The sequence below is a fragment of the Salminus brasiliensis genome, chromosome 1, assembly GCF_030463535.1.
Source record: "Salminus brasiliensis chromosome 1, fSalBra1.hap2, whole genome shotgun sequence".
In the NCBI taxonomy this organism is placed as follows: Eukaryota; Metazoa; Chordata; class Actinopteri; order Characiformes; family Bryconidae; genus Salminus; species Salminus brasiliensis.
This window is the reverse complement of record NC_132878.1, coordinates 79162304-79182505: the sequence shown is the minus strand read 5'-3', so window position 1 is coordinate 79182505 and position 20202 is coordinate 79162304. Positions and strand designations below refer to the sequence as shown.

The window sequence follows — 20202 nt, the reverse complement described above, 5'->3', positions numbered from 1 at the left end:
AAGAACAGGGCGATCTCGTCCTGCGGACACAGCAGATGCTTTACAGCTCAGTGGGCCAACCTTCCGCTGCCAGTCTGAAACGCTTCCACTGCTGATTACATCTACTATGTGTGAGCACTCGCGCCAGTGAACATTAATGCACAGAAAATGAACTGTTAAACAGGATAAAAAAAAAAAAAAAAACTATTTGGTTGGCATCAGTTCCACCTTACCAGGAATGTAGTCAATCAGCCAAGACAGGTTTAGTGTCTAAAGTTTGCAAATTTAGGATCACGCTGGATCTATGAGGCTAATGAAGCTAATAAGTTATGGAAGCTTGTGTATAATTAGCATCGTGCAAAATACATGGATGAACAACCCCACATTTGCCGCAAACCACATGAGACTGTAATGTTAAAACTTGACACTGTAAAATACTGTAAAATCACTATCCTTATCTTTGAGTGTTTCAGCCCAGACCGCTTATTGAGTGCGGCCCTAAACAGAGCAGCCAATCATTTACATACACAAATACGGCACTTTTCAAGACATGACAAATATCTTAACTTAAATTCTTTACTTCTTGAATCATAAATGATACAGAGGGGCCATAAATGTGTCTTATAAAAATACACATACAACTACAACTACTTTTGGTACATAAAACCACAGAAATGGCAGAAATAGAGTTGAGAATAAGAATATGGACCCTTTAATCCACATCTTTATTCTACACTACACATTCAAACTGTTCCTCATTCTTAATATCTACACTGTTCAGCCATAACATTATCACCACTGACAGAAGTGGAAAAACACTGATCACCTTCATCTACAGCAAGTAAGCAGTCAGTTTCTGAAAGTGAAGTGTTAAAAGCAGGAAAAACAGGCAAGCATCTTGTGCAGGTCTTGGAGTCCATGGGATCTATATGGTCAGATCTGTTGTGGTCTCACAAGGGGGACCTACTCATTATTAGGCAGATGGTACTATTATTAAGGCTGATTAGTGTATTTTTGTAGAATTCTGTATACATTTTTAATTCTATATATGTGTATGTCTATTTGTACATAGTTCTATTTATGATTTTATGTCTTTCTACCATATTTTTCCCTTCATATGATCAGACAGTTGTCAATGCATTTCACTGCTAGTTGTACTGTGTATGACTATGCATGTGATTTGATTTAATAACATTTACATTTATGGCATTTGGCTGATGCTCTTATTCACAGCGACTTACATTTTAATCACCTTATACAGGTGGGGGAATGTAGTGTTAGGAGTCTTGTCCAAGGTCTCTTATTGGTGTAGAGTGGTGTGCTTGCCCAGCCAGGGAATGAAACCTTAGCCAACCACAGTGAAGGCAGTGTTGTTACCAACTACACGGAACCAAATACTACAACAATCATCAGCACCCTTGGTTTGGGGCAAGGGTGATCATTAATGCATAGCATTTGTGCCCAATGCTAATAGGTGTGGTATAAGCTTCCACTACTTGTTAGCTACATTATCCTTGAAGGTAAGGGGAAATTCACAGAAATTAAAATTGTTAGCCAAACAATTTTTTTAACTTAAAAAAGGAACTTGAAATGTAACAAAAAAGGAGCATTGATATGTTGGCGCGTGAAAGCAAGAATCATTGCGTGTACTCACGGACGTGAAGACCTGTGAGCGTGGCCGGCGGTCCATCACACGGGGTCTGGACGCTGTGGGGTGGTTCAGCTTCTCTGTGGATGAGATGACGCAATCGAAGTCGTCCACATCTTCCACCCAGCAAAGACACACACACACATACACACACATTCACACACAGGACAACACACATAGCACATAGATAGCACACAGCATTACAAACACAGAAAAAAAACAGCACCTCGACACAGACTGTGTGCATGTGATGTCACCAGCTATTAGTGGAACTGAATGGAGGCTGTTACGGAGAGAGTTATGTGATCTTTAATGGGGAATGAACGACTCAGAGGCTGGCTGCACACAGTGAAAAATTCATGCAACTTTAATATATGCAAAAATGATCAATATGCCATTCACGCCAACAGGGTCGGTTTAATGAGTAGCCGAGTAGCAGTTCAAAATCATTATGGCTAACCCACATATGCTATACGGACAAAAGTATTGGGACACATTCATTGTTTATCCTTTTGTTGGAGTAACTGTCTCTACTGTCCAGGTAAGGCTTTAAGGATTTGATTGATGATCACCACCCCACCACCACATGCCTAACCTCCCAACTTATCCCAAAAATATTGGACGGAGCACCATCCATCATTCCAGAGAACAAAGTTCTACTGCTCCACAGCTCAATGCCTATTCTATTGGCAGTACTTCTTTACAGAGACTAGACAAGCGGTGTGTGTGCATTTGCAAATCTGTGTCAACAATGGGTGCAACTTAAAGCAGCTGAACACATTCATTAGAAGGGGTGTCCACACACAGGACAAAGTGTGTGTATATATATATATATATATATATATATATATATATATATATATTTATATTTATATTTAAGGGCCAATCAGAACAAAGATGATATTTCCTAAAAAGAGCCATGTTTTGTCAGCAGTGAAGTTTACAGAATAAACTTCTTCAATAGCTAATAAATGGTGGGCGTAAAATGTCCAGCACATCTCGGTCTGTATACGATACAATAGAGCAATCAAGGGGGTCCAGAAACCATTAAGGAGCCAGTAGAAGGTTTGAATGGATACTAACAGACCCCAATTTGGAGTTTATGTAGGGTTGTTATACTGTAAATCAAAACTCAATAAACTACATTGCAGTTTTAAAAGGTTTGGTCAGTTGAATCCTTGGCCTGTGAACCACAAATCACACACACACACATATATATATATTTTTTTTTTCTTTTCTTCACATTAAAAAATAGCAATAGTTGCACGCAGTTGCAAAATTGTAGCTGCAGTAACATGAACATTTTACTGTGCAAACCCAGCCTTATGGAAGTGCAATATGCTTGAGTCACAGAAAACAACCACTGTTCTTCTGTTTTACTCACCTATATCATTGGATTTGTCTGAACAGGACCGGTCTGGAGTTACACCAGGACTATCAGACCTGCATGGCCAACAAGACAGGTCAGAAAGCATGTTGCATTTTAAATAATAGATTAATAACAGTATTTCCCCTGTAAATTAGGTTTTTAAGCTGCATGGTGTGACCTTTTATTACATTTTTAGACGATCGGTCAAAGGGCCCATATACTACATTTACCCCCCAATGTCCACTTATGCCATTGTGGTTTTATGTATCGAAGATATACATTGTTTATTTGGCATGATCACATCCAATGCCTCCTCCACAAGCTGTTTTGTAACAGCTCTTGCCTTCAATACTGATATTTGTAAATGGCCTCAACCACTCATTTTTTACATGTGGATCCCTTGGAAGGCTAAAATACTTAATACAAAATCCAGCATGTTTAATCTTCCACTCCAATAACTCTACACACTACGCCTGTCACGATAATTATGTTACCAATGTGTCGTATAATATATGGACATGGCCTCAATCATTTTTGCTGACCTCCACGTTGCCTATTGTGTTTACTTGCTTGTATTTAAGCCAGTCATGCTAGAGTCTGTAAGCAGACTGCTTGATATCTATTGCATAGAAAAAGAATGCAGTGTGCAACAACAATCCTCGCGAAAAGGTTCAGAGCTATTATGCACGCCGCACCGGACCTCATTTCACTGTGATAAAATGTCATGTCAGTTGTCAGCGGTCATGTCAGTTGTTTTAACCATATCTGACTCAAAAAAAACTCAAAGCCAAAGATACTGTAAAAAGTATAAAACGGTTCTCTTGTGGGAAGCAGATTAAGAACTTAACACCACTAAGCAGATACACACTGGGAGTCCATCCCTCAATATAGTGAGTATCAGAACACCAAGGCTATTGGTCTATGGTGATACATGTGACACTGGTGTTTCACAGGAGGGCTCTATCTCCCTTTTTTTGCTGTTCCAAAAAAGTAGCAAAAAATGTGATCTGTTTTGATAATAATATTGTTCATCGCAATAATTTCTGGTACAGTTTATAGTCCAAAACATTGGTTATCGTGACAGGCCTAGTAACAGCATAACTGTTCTATAATGAAAATGAGTGTGCTGAAGTTCTATAGGGAAGTCATATTTAAATCTATACATGGTTGTGCCGTTACACCCACAGTGAATTTAAACTGGTCGGTTTTGTATGGACTGTATGAACCTATGGATGGTATTCAAATGTTAGCAGCAACTGCATTAAATTACTTCAATAAAGTAAAGAAAATGTGTTTTCCATGACATGGGCCCTTTCAACAGCTTCCAGATGATATGAAGACGTTTTTCGTGAAGAATTGTAGGGAAGAAATTAAGTATATGAGAGAGAAGGTAGAACTGACTGGATGCTGGGCACGGCTGGTCTCTCAGGCCTTTCGGGTCGTTTAGGGGGCAGCGAGGAAGGTCGATTCAGAGAGTTGTTCTTTGGGGGCAAAGGCTTCTTGGGGGGAACAGCAGGCAATGCTGGCTTCTGGATCTCTGCAGACTTTATCTCTTCACCTACACATCATCATCATCATCATCATCACCAACACTGACTCCATTGTTTTAATCAAGTGAGATGATCTCTGGGTGGAAAGTAATCTGCGGTGCAACAGCAAAACTGCAACTAGAATGGCAAGGCTTTGTGGTTTAACAAGAATGGATTAAACAGGAAAGAAAAGTGCATGTTGTAAGAGCTGTAAAAGAGCTTCCACATCAGGAAACCACTCTCTCACTCACACATTTACACACACACACAACGGTTCAGCTGGCAGTGCAAAGCCTGTGCAATGGTAGTCAAAGCAGAAAGAGAAGCAGAGTTAGGAGCAGTGTTAGGCTGATCAGGGTTGGACTGCCGTTAAAGAAATTCTGCACTTCAGCTACCTTTCTCCTCAGGCCGCTGTGGAAGGGTCTCCGGCCGCTCAGGGGGAACCTTTTTTACATCTGGCTTTTTATCTGAGGAGCAGTACACAAAGTACAATCATAAAAAGAAGACTGAAGGAATCCTGAATATAACCCCAAAACATTCTGCTCAAATCAAAGTACCAAGTATAGAATCTAAAACAAGCTGTGGCTTGACAAAATTCAGTTCGGTCCAAATTACTCTGACAAAATTCTGTCCAAACTTGACAGTAGCTTGACAAAATTCTGGCCAGATTCTACTGTACAATTTGGGGCTTCTTGGGGGGACAGTCACTTGACGAAGTTCTGTCTTATGGAAAGTTGAGTGTAAAATCTGTTTGAACCTGACTAGCCAAACAAAGTTCTGTTCAAACTCAATTGCAACCTCACAAAAGATTGTCGAAACTCAACTGTACAAAGTTCTGTCCAAACTTGACAGCAGCGTGACAAAGTTCTGTCCAAAGTTGAGTGTAAGCCAACAAAATTCAGTCCAAACTTGACAGTGGCATGACAAAGTTCTGTCCAAACTAGACAGTCGCTTGACAAAGTTCTGTCCAAACTTGACAGTCGCTTGACAAAGTTCTGTCCAAACTTGAGTGTTAACCAACACACATTGGACAAAATTCAACTTCAAAATCAGTTTAAACTTTGCAAAGCTCACAAAACTGTCTAAACCCCAATGTACAGAAAACGATCTGTCTGAACTTGACTGTAGTCTGAATAAATCTGATTTAAACCCAACTTGGCCAGCCTTAAAGATCAAATAAAGTCCACACCCATGGTCTGTTAAGCTAGTTTGTAATCAGCAATCAAAAGAGCTGGAATTAGGTATGTTGGGGCCTCTGCCTAAACCCTGTCAACACGCTGAACATTGATGTTCTTCAGAATACCAGCACAAAATTCTGTTTTTCTTTGCTTTACTGAAGTCTAATGGTCCTTGCTTTTGCACTTTGTTAGGGAATAAACCAGTGTTACAATAAGACAAAACAGTCAATGATAGTGTGCATCAAAAACATCAATCTTATAAAATCTTGATTAATGTAATCAAGTTTTGATATTATTCTATTAACAATGGACTATAGACTCAAACGCACACACGATAATTAATAAAGCCTTGGTCAACAGACTGAAATCAGCAATCCAAAATAAACTCTCAGCACATCTGTGATGACAAGGATTGACAAGTGTCAATTCTGCCTCAACCACATGAGGGAAATTCAGGCCAAAACTGAACGACTGAGCCCAACTAAACAGATGCAAGATGTGAGGTTCTTTCTGCTTCTGAGAAATATTTTATGCTCTGCAGAAGAAGCAGATAGTGCCAGACAGGCCAGGTGCTGCTGGCAGTGTGTTACTGTACTTGCACTGCTGAGTTTCTGCTGAGTGAATCTGTTCTTCCTTAGGCATGTCTGTGGTCTGGTATGTGGCTTTTCTGATAAGGACAGTTGAGCCCAGAGCATCTTTTCCTTTCTCTTCACGTCTCTGCTTCTCCCTCACTCAGGGTCTTTAGGAAAGCAATTTGGAAAGGCAGAGAGACAGAGTTTCTGCACTGGACTCTGAACTCATTAGCATTCATGGACCTTTATGGCCAATCTAATCTCTCACCTGCTCATTCTATCAACATCATTGCCCAGCAGGGATCCATTTCAGCCATGAGAGGGCACCAGAGGGTCAATTCCACTCTCATTCTTCTCTCATCGCCCTCAGCGGGGGTTCAATAACTATATATTAAAGTATGCCCTATTTACTACATATGGGGGCCATTCCCAAATAGATTGTGCAAGTTAGACAGTAGCATAGTAGAACACAGAATCATACAAAAGACCAAAATAGGTAGCACAGATAGCTGAAGGAGTCAGACCCACAAGCTGAAAGAGTCAACACTCCAGGTACAGTATGAGGTAGTGAACTGCACCACTGATCCTATATTTTTGTTGATCTAGTAATATGGCTAAAGCTTATAGTGATGAGTGAGCCTATAGGCAGGGGTGTTTGTGAACATCAGGGGGATCTAAGGCTATGTTCACCCAAGCAGGTAAAGTGGTCCAAATCTGTTCTAAATCTTATACTTCACGTGAAGGTTCTTAGCATTACAGGAGCTATCAAGGAGTTCCAGTGGCTGATAGCAGGTTTAAGCTTGCTGTGAAAAGGGCACGTTATTCAGTTATGGCCACGTTTTGGTTTCTATATATTTGGATTCTCTAAACTTCGCTTTTAATCTTTTTATTTTCCTTTGACACTGAAGCCACATCAGACTGTGGCCGCGTTTGGCCATTTCATTATACATTTATACCAAACGCAGAGTGGCTGTGATATGTGCTCAACAGAGACATCAATAAATAAATGAATTAATACAATTTTAAAAATTAAAAAGGACATACTTGTGGGTGGCTTAGGGGATCTGCATGACTGTTTAGATCACTATATTTAAATGTCTATTTTAATATAGTCATTGTCATTGTCTTTGGTGTTACTTTAAAATCATCTAAGCCCCATTGGAAGACTGAAAGTCTACAGCACAGCTTTATTGCTTTGGTCTCACCTGTTTTAATAATTTCTTATTAACTAAAGAACTAAAGCCAAACCTTTTTATTGTGGGGAAAAAGGAAGTGAACTTGTAACTTTATGGAAATAATATTCATCAATGTATCAATAAAATAAATGCAGGATTAATTGATTCCTAAAGATTTGTTAGCAGCCCTAGTCAATGTTTCTTCCTATAAAAGCTTTCTATTCGATTTCCCAGTGTAGGACTTAATAATAAGGGAACCATTTCCAACACAGCCAATGTTCCAATCCATCATAATGATCGTCAATCACTCGCCCAAGCACGGACATAGACGGATATAAACTGGGGCGGAAGGATGTGTTACCTGACATGTGTTTAGTTGTTGGTGCTGCTGGGGGTGGTGGTTTCTTAGGCCTCTGTAAGCACACACACACACATTGAGTTAAACACACATATACACACACAAAGCACCTATTAAAACAGAGCTCCTTTAGGCAACACACAGCATTCTGACATCAAAGGACATGCTGCTTAGTCAGGCATGGGTATTCAGGGAGGCAAAGGAGCACAACATAAGGGTGTGTGTGTGTGTGTGTGTGTGTGTGTGTGTGTGTGTGTGTGCGTCCATATATCCAGTGCTCTCACGCTGACCAGAGACTGAGGCCCTCAGTGGCATGGGCAGCGAACGTCTAGCTGCAGCCATGGACACAGCAGGACTGTGTGTCAGTGTCTGTGTGGGTTTTATGAGATGGTAGTTCTTACCTCTTTCTCTATCTCAGGAATGAACAGCTTCACAAAGTTGTCAGGAAACACACCCTGTTTACCGTTCAGCTCACCTAGCCACCAGCCGGCATCAGCACAGTCCTATGTATACACACACAGACACAGACATACATTGTACTATTGTGGGTTAGGAGTTTTAACAGTTTTGCCAAGTTCATTTCCAAATGTTCCACCAACTAGCAACTAGTCTCCCCCATCATGCAGTACCTTCACAGGAGGGTGAAGGCTAGTACATGCATTCTCCATGACATCATTTTGGACTTAGCCTTGGTCTCTGCCCCCTTTAAATGTGGTCTTGTTCTTGGCTCCATTTAGACTCGGTCTTGGTCTCAGCCCCCATTAGACTCGGTCAGTCTTTGTCTCAGCCCCCATTTAGACTCGGCCTTGGTCTCAGCCCCCATTTAGACTCGGCCTTGGTCTCAGCCCCCATTTAGACTCGGCCTTGGCCTCAGCCCCCATTTAGACTCGGCCTTGGCCTCAGCCCCCATTTAGACTCGGCCTTGGCCTCAGCCCCCATTTAGACTCGGTCTCAGCCCCCATTTAGACTCGGTCTCAGCCCCCATTTAGACTCGGTCTCAGCCCCCATTTAGACTCGGTCTTGGCCTCTCCCCCATTTAGACTTGGCCTTGGCCTCTCCCCCATTTAGACTCGGTCAGTCTTTGTGTCAGCCCCCATTTAGTGTGTGTCTTCTCTCTCTAGAGACTTGGTAGTGGTTTCAGCCATACTCTTGGTTATGTCCTCATTTAGTCATATTCTTGGACTTGCCTTGGTGGTCTCAACTATTTCCCTACCTTTAACTAATCAATCTTTGATCAGGCTTATCCTGACCATTCACATGTCCAGATGAACAGTACTAGTCCTTTTGTGCAGATCATGAAGCCCTAATTACAACAAACTGACCTAGAGCCAAAATAATAATAATAATAATAATAATAATAATAGGAAATTAAGGGAAAAAGGCAACAGTCACCTAAAAGGTACACAAGGTCAGTGTCATTTTGTTGTAAGTCTCTCAGCAATCATATAAACGTGTGTCTTGCTTTCACTTCCCTCTTATAGTACCTGAATGACCTCACCGATAATTTGGCTACCAGTGTCATTTTTGGTGTATGCTTAAGACAGCAAGTATTATATCCATTAAAATAAACCTGTAATTCAGGTAAAATAAAGAATAAAAGGAAATTAAGGTAAAAAGGCAACAGTCACCTAAAGGGTACACAAGGTCAGTGTCATTTTGTTGTAAGTCTCTCAGCAATCATAAAAACGTGTGTCTTGCTTTCACTTCCCTCTTATAGTACCTTGTTGCTGGTGGTTTTTTGCCCACCAGCTACTTTAACCTGTTTATGCAAAGGCTCTGGCTGAACAGAGCCTTCAGGGTAAAAAATACTGGGATGGTTTTGACTTCAGTTTATAAGTCATAACTGATATTTTACAGAAAATTAAAGGAATGCTTTAACATTTAATAAAAACATGTGATTAAGCAAATATGGGACACACCTTAATGTCTCCCACAGGTTATTGTTTTGTAATTTACCGCAGTATTTTCTTATGTAGTATATAGAGTACTTTTTAGAGGAACTTTTCTCTAGCTGGAAGTCTTTAAATTAAATACCCCTGATGTAGGATATCACAGCACCCTACATAATTAAGTGTTTGGTTGTACTCGTGTGTGGGGATAGTTTTTCTTGCTATGGTTTGCAAGAAATATGTATTTTTTTTAACTAGTTGTACATGACTTTTAAGGGCACTGAGAGCTGTTGCCATGGCATCCTGACTAACTAAGTTAACCGCCTTTACAAAGTAAAGGATGTTTAGTTTTAAGCTTAATAAGCTTTTTACTTACAGCACCTCATCCAGTTTTTTGACCTCTATTCTGATCCAATCTGTATACTTTCATAGTCTACACTACAGTTGAAACATTTTGTTTATCCCATAGTGTGTTTTTAATATTGGTAGCAATTGAACCTGAATGACCTCACTGATAATTTGGCTACCAGTGTTGTATTGGTGTGTGCTTAACACAGCAAGTATTATATCCATTGAAACAGACTTGTAATTCAGGTAAAATAAAGAATAAAAGAAAATTAAGGTACAATATTTAGATCCGGCAGTGATGCATTAGTGTATCATTAAGGGCTAACAGGCAGAATGCTTTACCGTAATGATGACAGACAGAAAGACGCTTGTTGTGCTTTGTTGCTCATGCACGCAAACTACAGCTAGATATAATGACATACTCTTCAGTATCCCTCAGTAATGAAGTGCTTCTGCTCACCTTATTAATAATGGTGACAATCTCTCCCTCCTTGATTGACAGCTCATCTTCATTTTGGGCTTCGTATGGAAATAAAACTTTGCAGAATTCTTTTGCTGTGGGCACAGATTCAACATAGCATGCCTTCATTAAACACAAGCAATTCCACTAATCATCTACCACTAGCTAAACTAACGGGCCTCGTTTCTATTTATTTATTTATTTATTACCTCTGGCCTTGTTGTCAGGTTCTGTCTTCATGGTTTCTGGGGCAACAGCTGGGGCTGCTTTCTTTGCTGTCTGTTGCTGTGGAAAGAGGAGGACGAGGTGAGTTACTCATCCCACACACACATACACAAGAGTCACACTCTGGTTTATTAGTGTTGGCCTGGGCGTGTGCGCAGTGTCTGTGGGACAGATAGGGATTAGGAATGTTACAGTTACTTAAAGCACATTTCCCCATGTGTACGCACACAAACACACAGGTTTCTATTTGCTATTTGGTGCTTTGTCTTTATTTTTGTTGTTGTAGCCTTTAACATGCTAACTAGCAAGCTAGCATAGTAAAGTAATTAAGCTGTATCAGGAGTCAAACATTGGAAGGAATAGTCAGAAACTCTGAAACTCAAAGTTTTAGATCTGATGGAAAATGGAAAGTAGCCTATACATACATGGTACACTTTGATTACCTGTTCTATATGCGTGTAGTTATATATGTATATAGAAATGCAGTGTTACCTGTTAATCAATAATTTAGAATACATTTAGAAAAAGTCACACCACCTAACCCTCCTTATGGCTTTAAAACATGTGGGTGGCCTTGCTCGGTAGCATAAGAAGCTCAGCAATATGCTGAAACTTCAAACTCCGACTTAAATTTCTGAAAGCAATCGTGTCTAATTTTGCTCTTTAAAGCTTATTGCACCTTGCAACAGTGGCTGGAAAATGTGCAAAGCAACTCATAGACCTTGCATGCAACTCACTCACAATTATCAGGAGGAACATACTCCACAAGGGGGTGCCATCAGTACTCAACCACCTTTTGGTGCTTCACAACAATAAAACTGTGTGTCCTTGTTTTTATGATACACGCAGATACTCTAAGCAAACAGTGTTCCAAGACTCATAAAGAAGGGTTTTTAGACTCATAACAGTAGTTAAACACTTTGTTGGGGGGTTTTGGAATAGAACCTAGACATACAAAAGCTGTTCAAATGATTCTGTGAAATGCCACGATTCTGTATAGAACCCACTGTCTTTCCTGAAGGACCTATTTATCTACGTATCAATGATGCCGCTTCTGAGCATATTGTGACCAAATATCAAGATATGTATCAAATATTATCTTTCCCACTGTATGAGAGAGAGACAGAGAGAGAGAGAATGAATAGCATACTGTACATACAACCACACTCCTTCCACAAACATTGACCAGGGGGATCTTTTCCAACTCCACATAAGACAAGCTCTTTTAATGCAGTCAAATACACACATACACTTACACGCACACTCTCACACTCACTGCTCTGTTCACTCAGGAAAAACGTCCCTCCTTCTCTTCCCTCTCCTCCACCCTCTTCCTCTCTCGCGCGCTCTCTCTCTCTCTCGCTCATTTAGTCTGGCCATGGTGGAGACCAACTAACAAGAGTCATGTGCTAGAGGAGCCTTACAAACAGCATTACAAGAACATTGGGGGCAACATCTGAGCAACATCTGGCCCCCGAGGGCCTACCCGGCTGGTTGCCCCCCCCCTACCGTGACCCTCGCTTTCAGAACATGCAAGACTACACCCCCATATACCTCTTCATCATTTTCATGATAGCTGCAACACTAAATAACAAATCACAACAGCTTAAGGCTAATCAGTTAGCCTCCAAATTGTTTTTAACGGTTCTGCTCTTTGCGATAAGACGGCAGAAAGAAGGGAAACGACTAGAGAGGACAGGGCGAAGCAAGCCAAAAAAACAACAAACAAACAAACAAACAAAAAAAGAATAAACAAGTGTGTTTTCTTTACCGGGGCTGCCACGCTATCCTTTGCTCGTCCTTTCAAAGACAATCCATGTCAGTGAAAAACCTGCTACCGTACCAACCCAGGTGAGAGAATCTCTACTGTGTGTGAAAGAGTAATAGCAAGAACAGCCCAGGAACTTTCAGCTCTGCTGCAGCACCCCCCCACCCCCCTCAAAAGAGTCACACGACACACTCACAGTGTTACTTCTGCTTTAGTGCGCAAGTCGGAGAGAGAGAGACGAAGAGAGTGAGAGAGACTAGAAGGGAAGGCGAGGTTGGGGAGGTGGAGGGGGCGGATGTCGGGGGCAGGGTTATGGAAAGCAGGCTGTTTCAAAAAAGCAGCCAATTTGTATGTGGGTAGTCCAGGCTAATGTGCTGGTAACTCACGTGTGTAAAGCTAGGTCTCCATACTCAGGCCTGGTTTTAATGGAAAAATGATGATATGCAATTACAGCACTTGGCCAAAGTTTTTAGTGTTATAGTGAGGCATCAAAATGATGAAATTGCACATATGGTATAATGCAGCAACCAAAAAAGCTACAGAAATGAAAGCAGCTTCTTGAGAAGCCAAAGGGGAAGCTTTTCCAATAGGCTTAAAGAAGCTCTACATATGCTGAGACTACGGATGTAACAATACACTGTAATGTGTCATATTTGTACTGCCATGTATTGTAATATCAAATCATACCTAGCAAGCTGAGGTGGGAAGTAATTAAGTATTCTGAAGTTCCTGCACCCTACTTCAGTATTTGTCACTTACTACTACATCATACAAGATAACTCCCTGCATTTTCATAACAAGCTCTTTACAAAATATCAGTTTACAGCTTTTTAATGGCACAGTTTCTAATCAGGAAGCTAAATGAGTGTCTTACTGTTGCTAAATCTGAATCCACGAATGCTTTGGTTTGTGTGAAAAATAAACCAGGGAAGAATTTGAGACGCCGTTGAAGAAAATACATTTCACAGCACTTGTTGACGAGCTGAGACATCTTTACAGTGTTGAGGTGGCAATATATGAAATGGGGGGGGGGTGTCAGAAATCATTCACTACCTTGACCAAGGTATAATAGTGCTTCATCTAGTGATCTGGATTTTTGCATGTAGGGGATAGTGAATATGGTACAGTTTCAGATACAGCTTAGGTCTGCAAGCTGTGTTATGTGTTTTTGGGCTGTAGTTATCCACTGTATTAGTATTATAAAGCATAAGCTTTGGTTTGCATTAGCGCATGCATAAATATAAGTAGATCTACTGAAGCAAAAGGATTGCAGCTTGTAAAGTTAGTGTCATTTTTCAGGTTTTTTGTGTTTTTCTTATTTAGGCGATTAATTATTTTGGTTATTAATTAATTGTTAGGTTATTAAACTCATACACGCAAACTGGATTTGCCAAGCCAACCAGAAACTCAGCTTGTTTCGATCAGATTTGATGAATACGTGCTTTCGTCTTTAAAGGAACACTTCAGCTTTTTTTCAACCCAATCTGCTGCATCTGTATCTTACAGTCCATTACGTCAGACCATAATTCCAGTACAGTTCCTACTTATGGAACACTAAACCAGCTAGCTTGCAACACACTTATCAGCTGAAACAACTGCTACTGCCCACCGTCTTCTATTATAAGCACGTTTTGACTCAAGGGGGCTTCTACTCTTTTCTAAGAACAGGGTAACACATCAGAGTGACTGTTCTTGCTAATCGACTATATGATACAGGTGCAGCAGCTAAGAGGTTGAAAATGCTGGCGTTACTTTAAGATTTGGAAAAATGCTTTCAGTCTGACGTGTCCAAGCCTTTGTCTGGCACTGCAGGGGTTTAAACACTGTGGTACTCACAATGTTTGACAAAGCACGACAACGCCACATCCTGTGAGCTCAGCGCAGACTGAGGAGGAAAGGTAGCGATGGCTTCCTCTTTCCTTTAACCATAAACAATATAGAGGATGAGGACGGGACGGAGATACCCACCACCTCTACCCCGACCCCCCACCAGAAACATCTCGCAGCCTCAAATGTCCTTCCTGAGTGACTTATAGTCCCAAAGTCTGTCTGCCACCTACATACAGTACTCACAGACACACACACATACACAGGAAACTCCCACAAACACCCACACAAAAGACATCAGTTCTATCTGTCTGCTTACTGTTGGCTTTTATTTTCTCTAAGTGGACGTGCCCATTTACATGTATCTACTGCTACATGTTTTTATTAGAAAAAGAAACCAATCAGATTTCAGATATCTGTGTTGAGCAATATCTAAGCGGAAAATGCTAGATTAGATATCAGAGTAAAAATAAATCTATTCTGAAACATCACAGACTCACACTGTGTGATGTCATGCTGTCAGTGGTAATGTGTTTTGTCCTCATGCTAAGTGCTTCAATTAAAGAGGGATTCTGGTGACTGTTCCAAATTTCAACATACAGTTGTAAGTAAAAATGATGGGCACCCTTGGCCAAATGACACATTTTACTGAGATGTAGTAAACACAGTCCCCGTTACACCTAATGCACACTGACTCAGGCATAATGTGGCATTTTTATGGAGACAGCTTATTTCTTTAGCAGCTAAACGTTTTTTCATTCTTGTACATGCCCCCCCTCCATTCATTGCAGAAGGCCTAGTCATTCTTGGATAAACACACATGTCCAGCTCAGGTCTTGTTAATATCTTGTTGTAGCAGCCTCTTGCTCTTTCCTCTTCAGCCTTTTCAAAGATGGTTTGACATCTGCATCCAGTGCTCCCCCCCCACCCGTGCAATATTACCAATGCCATAGACTGCCACACAACCCCAAAACATGGTAAATCGCTCCCTTCATCACAGTTGGCAAAACAACACTGCACAGTGGAATGGTGCATCCTCGCTTGTGAGTCATATGGGGGTTCTGATTTGCCTTTCATACCAGCATAAAAGCAGCTAGATAGTTTCCCTGAAATGCCATTTATTAACAACACTCTGCACTGTAGAAAGGTTCCTTTCATTTTCACATCGTGCTTAGAGAAGCTCATGGTTGCTGAGTGCTATCACAATGTTTGAGGAGTCTGGGAATTTGATTCACTGACGGCTCCTAATTACATTACATTACAGACGCCTCCTCCTACATGCTTACTTTGTTTACATCTTTAAAAAAAATTGTCTATTTGCATTAAATTAATTTTATTACTAACAGAACCGGCAATAATTAAACTGAATAGAGTTTCACACTATGAGTCTTTAGCTACCATATGTACTGACACGCTGCACTGGACGCCAATGGTATACTGAAGGCTTCACTAAGTGGCCAGAATGCCTCAATGCATTTCACTTGCAAATCTCAATAACCTTAAGAGAGAAGATCCAGCTACAGCAGAGCAATACTGAGAGAAAGAGAGAGGGAGGGAGAGAGACAGAAAGAGAGAGAGAGGGAGAGAGAGAGAAAGATAGAATTGACCACGCAGTTGTGGCGAGGGCAAGAATAACCAGATGTGGACAAATTTACACTGCAGGAGACGATGACCACTCCTCTGAGACTGACGCCGTGTATTCCTCCAACTCACACCTCAAGCACCAGACTGTCTGTAAACGGCCGACAGTGACTCATGTACAGCCGAATGTGGAAATTAAAGAACAGCTCTCCCGCAAGGTTACCAGGTCACTACACTTACATTTACATTTACATTACATTTATGGCATTTAGCTGACGCCCTTATCCAGAGCGACTTACAAGGTGACTTATATTACAGAGGTGGGCCAATGTAGTGTTAGGAGTCTTGCCCAAGGACTCTTATTGGTGTAGCACAGCATAATCACCCAGACAGGGAATCGAACCCCAGTCTCCCACATGGTGTGGTAGCTCCGTGGCAGGTAGTGGTGTTATCTGTTGCGCCACACCAACCACACTTAACTACTGCTTAATGCAGAGGTCGGCAGTGTGCGTCTCCTTCTCGTCCCTTAACTGTTAGCTGAAAAACAGTTCTTATTCCATTAAGATCTAAGTGGAGCATGAAATGAACCATTTACCCTAAAATATTCATGCTTTGCAATGTGGTGAGATGACATTAAAACAATCAGTTTATTACTATTTAAACAAAGCATTTAAGGGTTAAACAGAGCCACAGCTCTACAGCAGTGAATGCAATACATTATTCTAATCAGTAACTCTGCTGTAAGTACATCCGTCTGATCTAACATTTCAAGAAATCAGACAGAAAAAGAGACATCTGTGATATTAAACCTGTATATCGTCACTGTCGGAACACAACCGCAGTAATTCTGGACTGTTTGTATTGGTCCATTTGTCTCGAAATGTTCCATAATGCAATAAAGTATCAGAGGCTTTTAAATGATGCAAAATCAAAAAATAACCACACACACACATGCAGTCGGTCTTTACAAACATCAGTTAAAGAACGGGTGGATCACTGAATTCCTGCCTAGTACTGTAATAGGATGCAACCATTGCAACTGCAAGTCAGTTGGTGAAATTTCTTCCCTCCCTAGACATTCCATGAATAACTGTGAGTGATATTATTGAAAAGTGGGAGCGTTAAAAGAACCACAGCAACTCATCCACAAAGTAACAGGGCGGGGTCATCAAGTATAGGGGCATAGAGCACAGCGTAGAGGGGGGGCCAACTCTATATTATATGTCTTTGGATTTAGAGTGGGGTGTTCAAATATTAAATGTATTTTTATATATATATATATATATATATATATATATATATATATATATATATATATATATATATATATATATACACACACACACACACACACACACACACACACACAAGCAAGCAAACTCTTTCATCTGCCTATGAATAAAGCTCTGCACTGCATGCGCTTAATATTTAACAACAACAAAATTAATGATGTGATTTCTGTTGAAATGAGACAGTGGCATCAGTTTAATGGCTCTTGCGCATTGTTGGTTTAATAACCCAATAAAGAAATTCTATGAGCGAGAATAAACAAACCTGCCCTTATAACTACATTCAATAAAATGCTGCTTGGAATGCAATGAATTCACCCAATGTGTTCTGTAGAATCTTTAGCCGGCTTAAAAGGGTGCCTATGTTTAATAATATGTGTAATTTTTAAGATCTATATGCAGCCATGTATATAAAGGTAGAATTTTAGCCCTTTTTTGTGCAGGATTAGCTTTACCTAGGTTTGTAATGTAATTTCAAAGTGCATCCTTTTAACAAGCATCCTGTGTAATTATGTGTAAGAGAATTACCCTGAGCTCCACAGTGTTTGTTCATTTGTTGGAACCCATTTGGCTTGAATGTTATGACGCTGTGACGAGGTTTGGTTTTTTGCTTTGGGCTATCTGGGGTAAGTTGAAGAAATTTACAGATACATAATCTTAAACTATTTAGCTAGTTAAAAATCTTAATTAATCTAGCTCAAACAGGGCTTAAACCTAGACCTTTTTTGTAAACATATATATAAAAAGGGTTCATTAGTAAAGGTGATGGTTCTATACAAAACAATGACATCTCAAAGAACCATGAAACCATAAGATGTTTTGGATGCTGTTTAAATTCTTCCACTAAGTCCAAGATCCTCTTTCATCACTGTGTGTGTAACATTACACATGATGTAACAAAAAAATTATTCAGCTTTTAATGAAGAAACAAAAATGAAACCATTAACTTTTTTCCAATAGTCAGGACATTTTTGCTCGGAAAATGAGGGGTGGGGAAAACTGGTGCACAGACACACACTAGTCTCTGACCTTCTCCAGCTCGTTGTCCATATCCATGGATCGTGGGCGGAGCTTGATTGGCTGATCTTTGAAGATGTCGCCGAAGCCAAAGCCACGCACTTTCTTCGGCTGGATCTCGGAGCTGGAGGCCACACTGCCTGCGTCCGAACGAGCGCTGCTGCTGTCTCCCCCATCACTCTCCGAGCCTGTGCTGTCCTTAAAACCTACACATACACACAGGCATACACATGACATACAAATGCTCTGACAGACATACTACAATTTACGAACGTGTATGATTATGCACATTTACTCTTATTATTCTTTACAATGGTAAAGTTGTAAACGCTAATGTTGGGTCTTAATACCCTAAATCTGTCAGAAGAGCACCTGTGAGACAGACTTGAGTGTGGCGTGAAGCTATTTTAGCCTGCTCGCTAAGCTAACTCTAGTGCCTCTAGTGCTAACAGAGTAGGTTCACAGCCTCTTTAAGCTCTAAACCTGCACCTGATGCCAAACCTGTGCTGATGTGCAAGAACCTGAGGCTACGGCTATTTGGGGGCAAGGTCTATGTTAGCTTCTGGTTTAAATTTTCCATTTGACCTTAAATGACGCAGCAGTACAGAACGATAAAACTACTACATATTAAAGGGGGGATAAAAACATCCAAAAAACAAGCTAAATTTAGCCTCATTACTTGCTCACTATATCTGGCCTAGCTAGGATGCTAACAGTGCTAACATGTAGATCTGATAAATGTAGAATATGGTTAGTGGTTGGTGTGGTGCAACAGATAACACCACTACCTGCCAGTGAGCTATTACACCACGTGGGAGAATGGGGTTCGATTCCCAGTCTGGGTGCGCTACACCAATACGGGTCCTTGGGCAACACTCCAATCATCTGCATTAGCCCACTTCTGTAATACAAGTTACCTTGGAAGTCACTCTTCCAAGTGACAGAGCATCAGCTAAATGCCATTAATGTAAATGTAAATAAATGTAGAACATAAATTTGACACAATTGTTGCTTTTAAAAACAGTGATAATAGAGGAAGCACTGCCTGCCAGATGTCAGCATGGTAACCAGACTGTGTGCTGGGAGACCACTGTCCGACTTTTCTCACAAAATCAGGTCATACAGGTGGCAGGTGGCAGCGTCCAGTGTAGAACAAACAGGACAGAATGCATCCCCAGTATTCTGGTCACTCAGTCACTTTACCATTATACTATATACCTGCTAAAGACACGGTCACAGCGTCTGCTATAATAAGAACTAGCTGCAACACGCACACCTTACATAAGCATCAATGCTGCTACACACCTTCCATGCATGACTTTTTTTTGTTCACAGTTCTTATTCTCACTTTCTGCTGGTGTTGCTTACAATCTACTGCTGTTGACATTTTACACACTGCATATTCCGCCTTGCAATTGCACCAGCTTGCGACATGGTGTAGTGCTCTATCTTGCAATAATGTGAACTCCAGTCCGTTTGCTTTTTACGTTGGGGTGTCCGGATCACGTTTCTGTTCCGATTGGAGTACCTTAATGCTGACTGTGGGCCAATACAGATCCCATCTGACGTTTGGGTTCATACAAATAATACAGCCCCACAGTTTATTTAACAAGATGTTGTTATTATCCTCTATATTATTTCTTTGGCAGAAACCTTTTTAAATGACTGTTTTGAAATTTTGAAACTTTTGACTTTTGGCGAATAATATAAATACCATAATTAGTGGTTTCCTGTGTGGTCTCCATTTAATTGAACTAGAATGATCCTATGTCCTCTTTTTCCTAGACATATCCTCTTTTGGGATCTAAAAAAATAATAATAAAATATTATGTCTTTTTGAGTTGTACAAAATGTCTTCGCATTGGTTTTATTTCAATGTTTGCTTCTACAGTCTGCACACAAAACAAACAAATAAATAAATGTATTTATTCATTTTAATATTGTTCTATTTATTTATTTATTTATCTTTTCCCTGTACAATAAATTAAGT

General features: G+C 40.4%; 1 protein-coding gene across 5 annotated transcripts in view; it reads right to left on the bottom strand.

The window, feature by feature from the left end:
• sh3kbp1 (SH3-domain kinase binding protein 1) overlaps positions 1-20202 on the bottom strand; it is an 87089-nt gene that overhangs the window by 4705 nt on the left and 62182 nt on the right. For 2 of the 5 annotated variants that reach the window (XM_072690217.1, XM_072690241.1), the window contains 9 exons: positions 18225-18418; positions 10715-10790; positions 10506-10600; positions 8210-8311; positions 7812-7863; positions 4921-4992; positions 4398-4554; positions 3012-3070; positions 1634-1743 (listed from right to left, as the gene is read on the bottom strand). In XM_072690217.1, coding sequence (XP_072546318.1) covers positions 1634-1743; positions 3012-3070; positions 4398-4554; positions 4921-4992; positions 7812-7863; positions 8210-8311; positions 10506-10600; positions 10715-10790; positions 18225-18418 — 917 coding nt within the window. Of the gene's footprint in view, positions 1-1220; positions 1324-1633; positions 1744-3011; positions 3071-4397; positions 4555-4920; positions 4993-7811; positions 7864-8209; positions 8312-10505; positions 10601-10714; positions 10791-18224; positions 18419-20202 lie in introns of all 5 variants that reach the window. The other 3 variants (XM_072690250.1, XM_072690225.1, XM_072690233.1) reach the window with 3 other exon arrangements.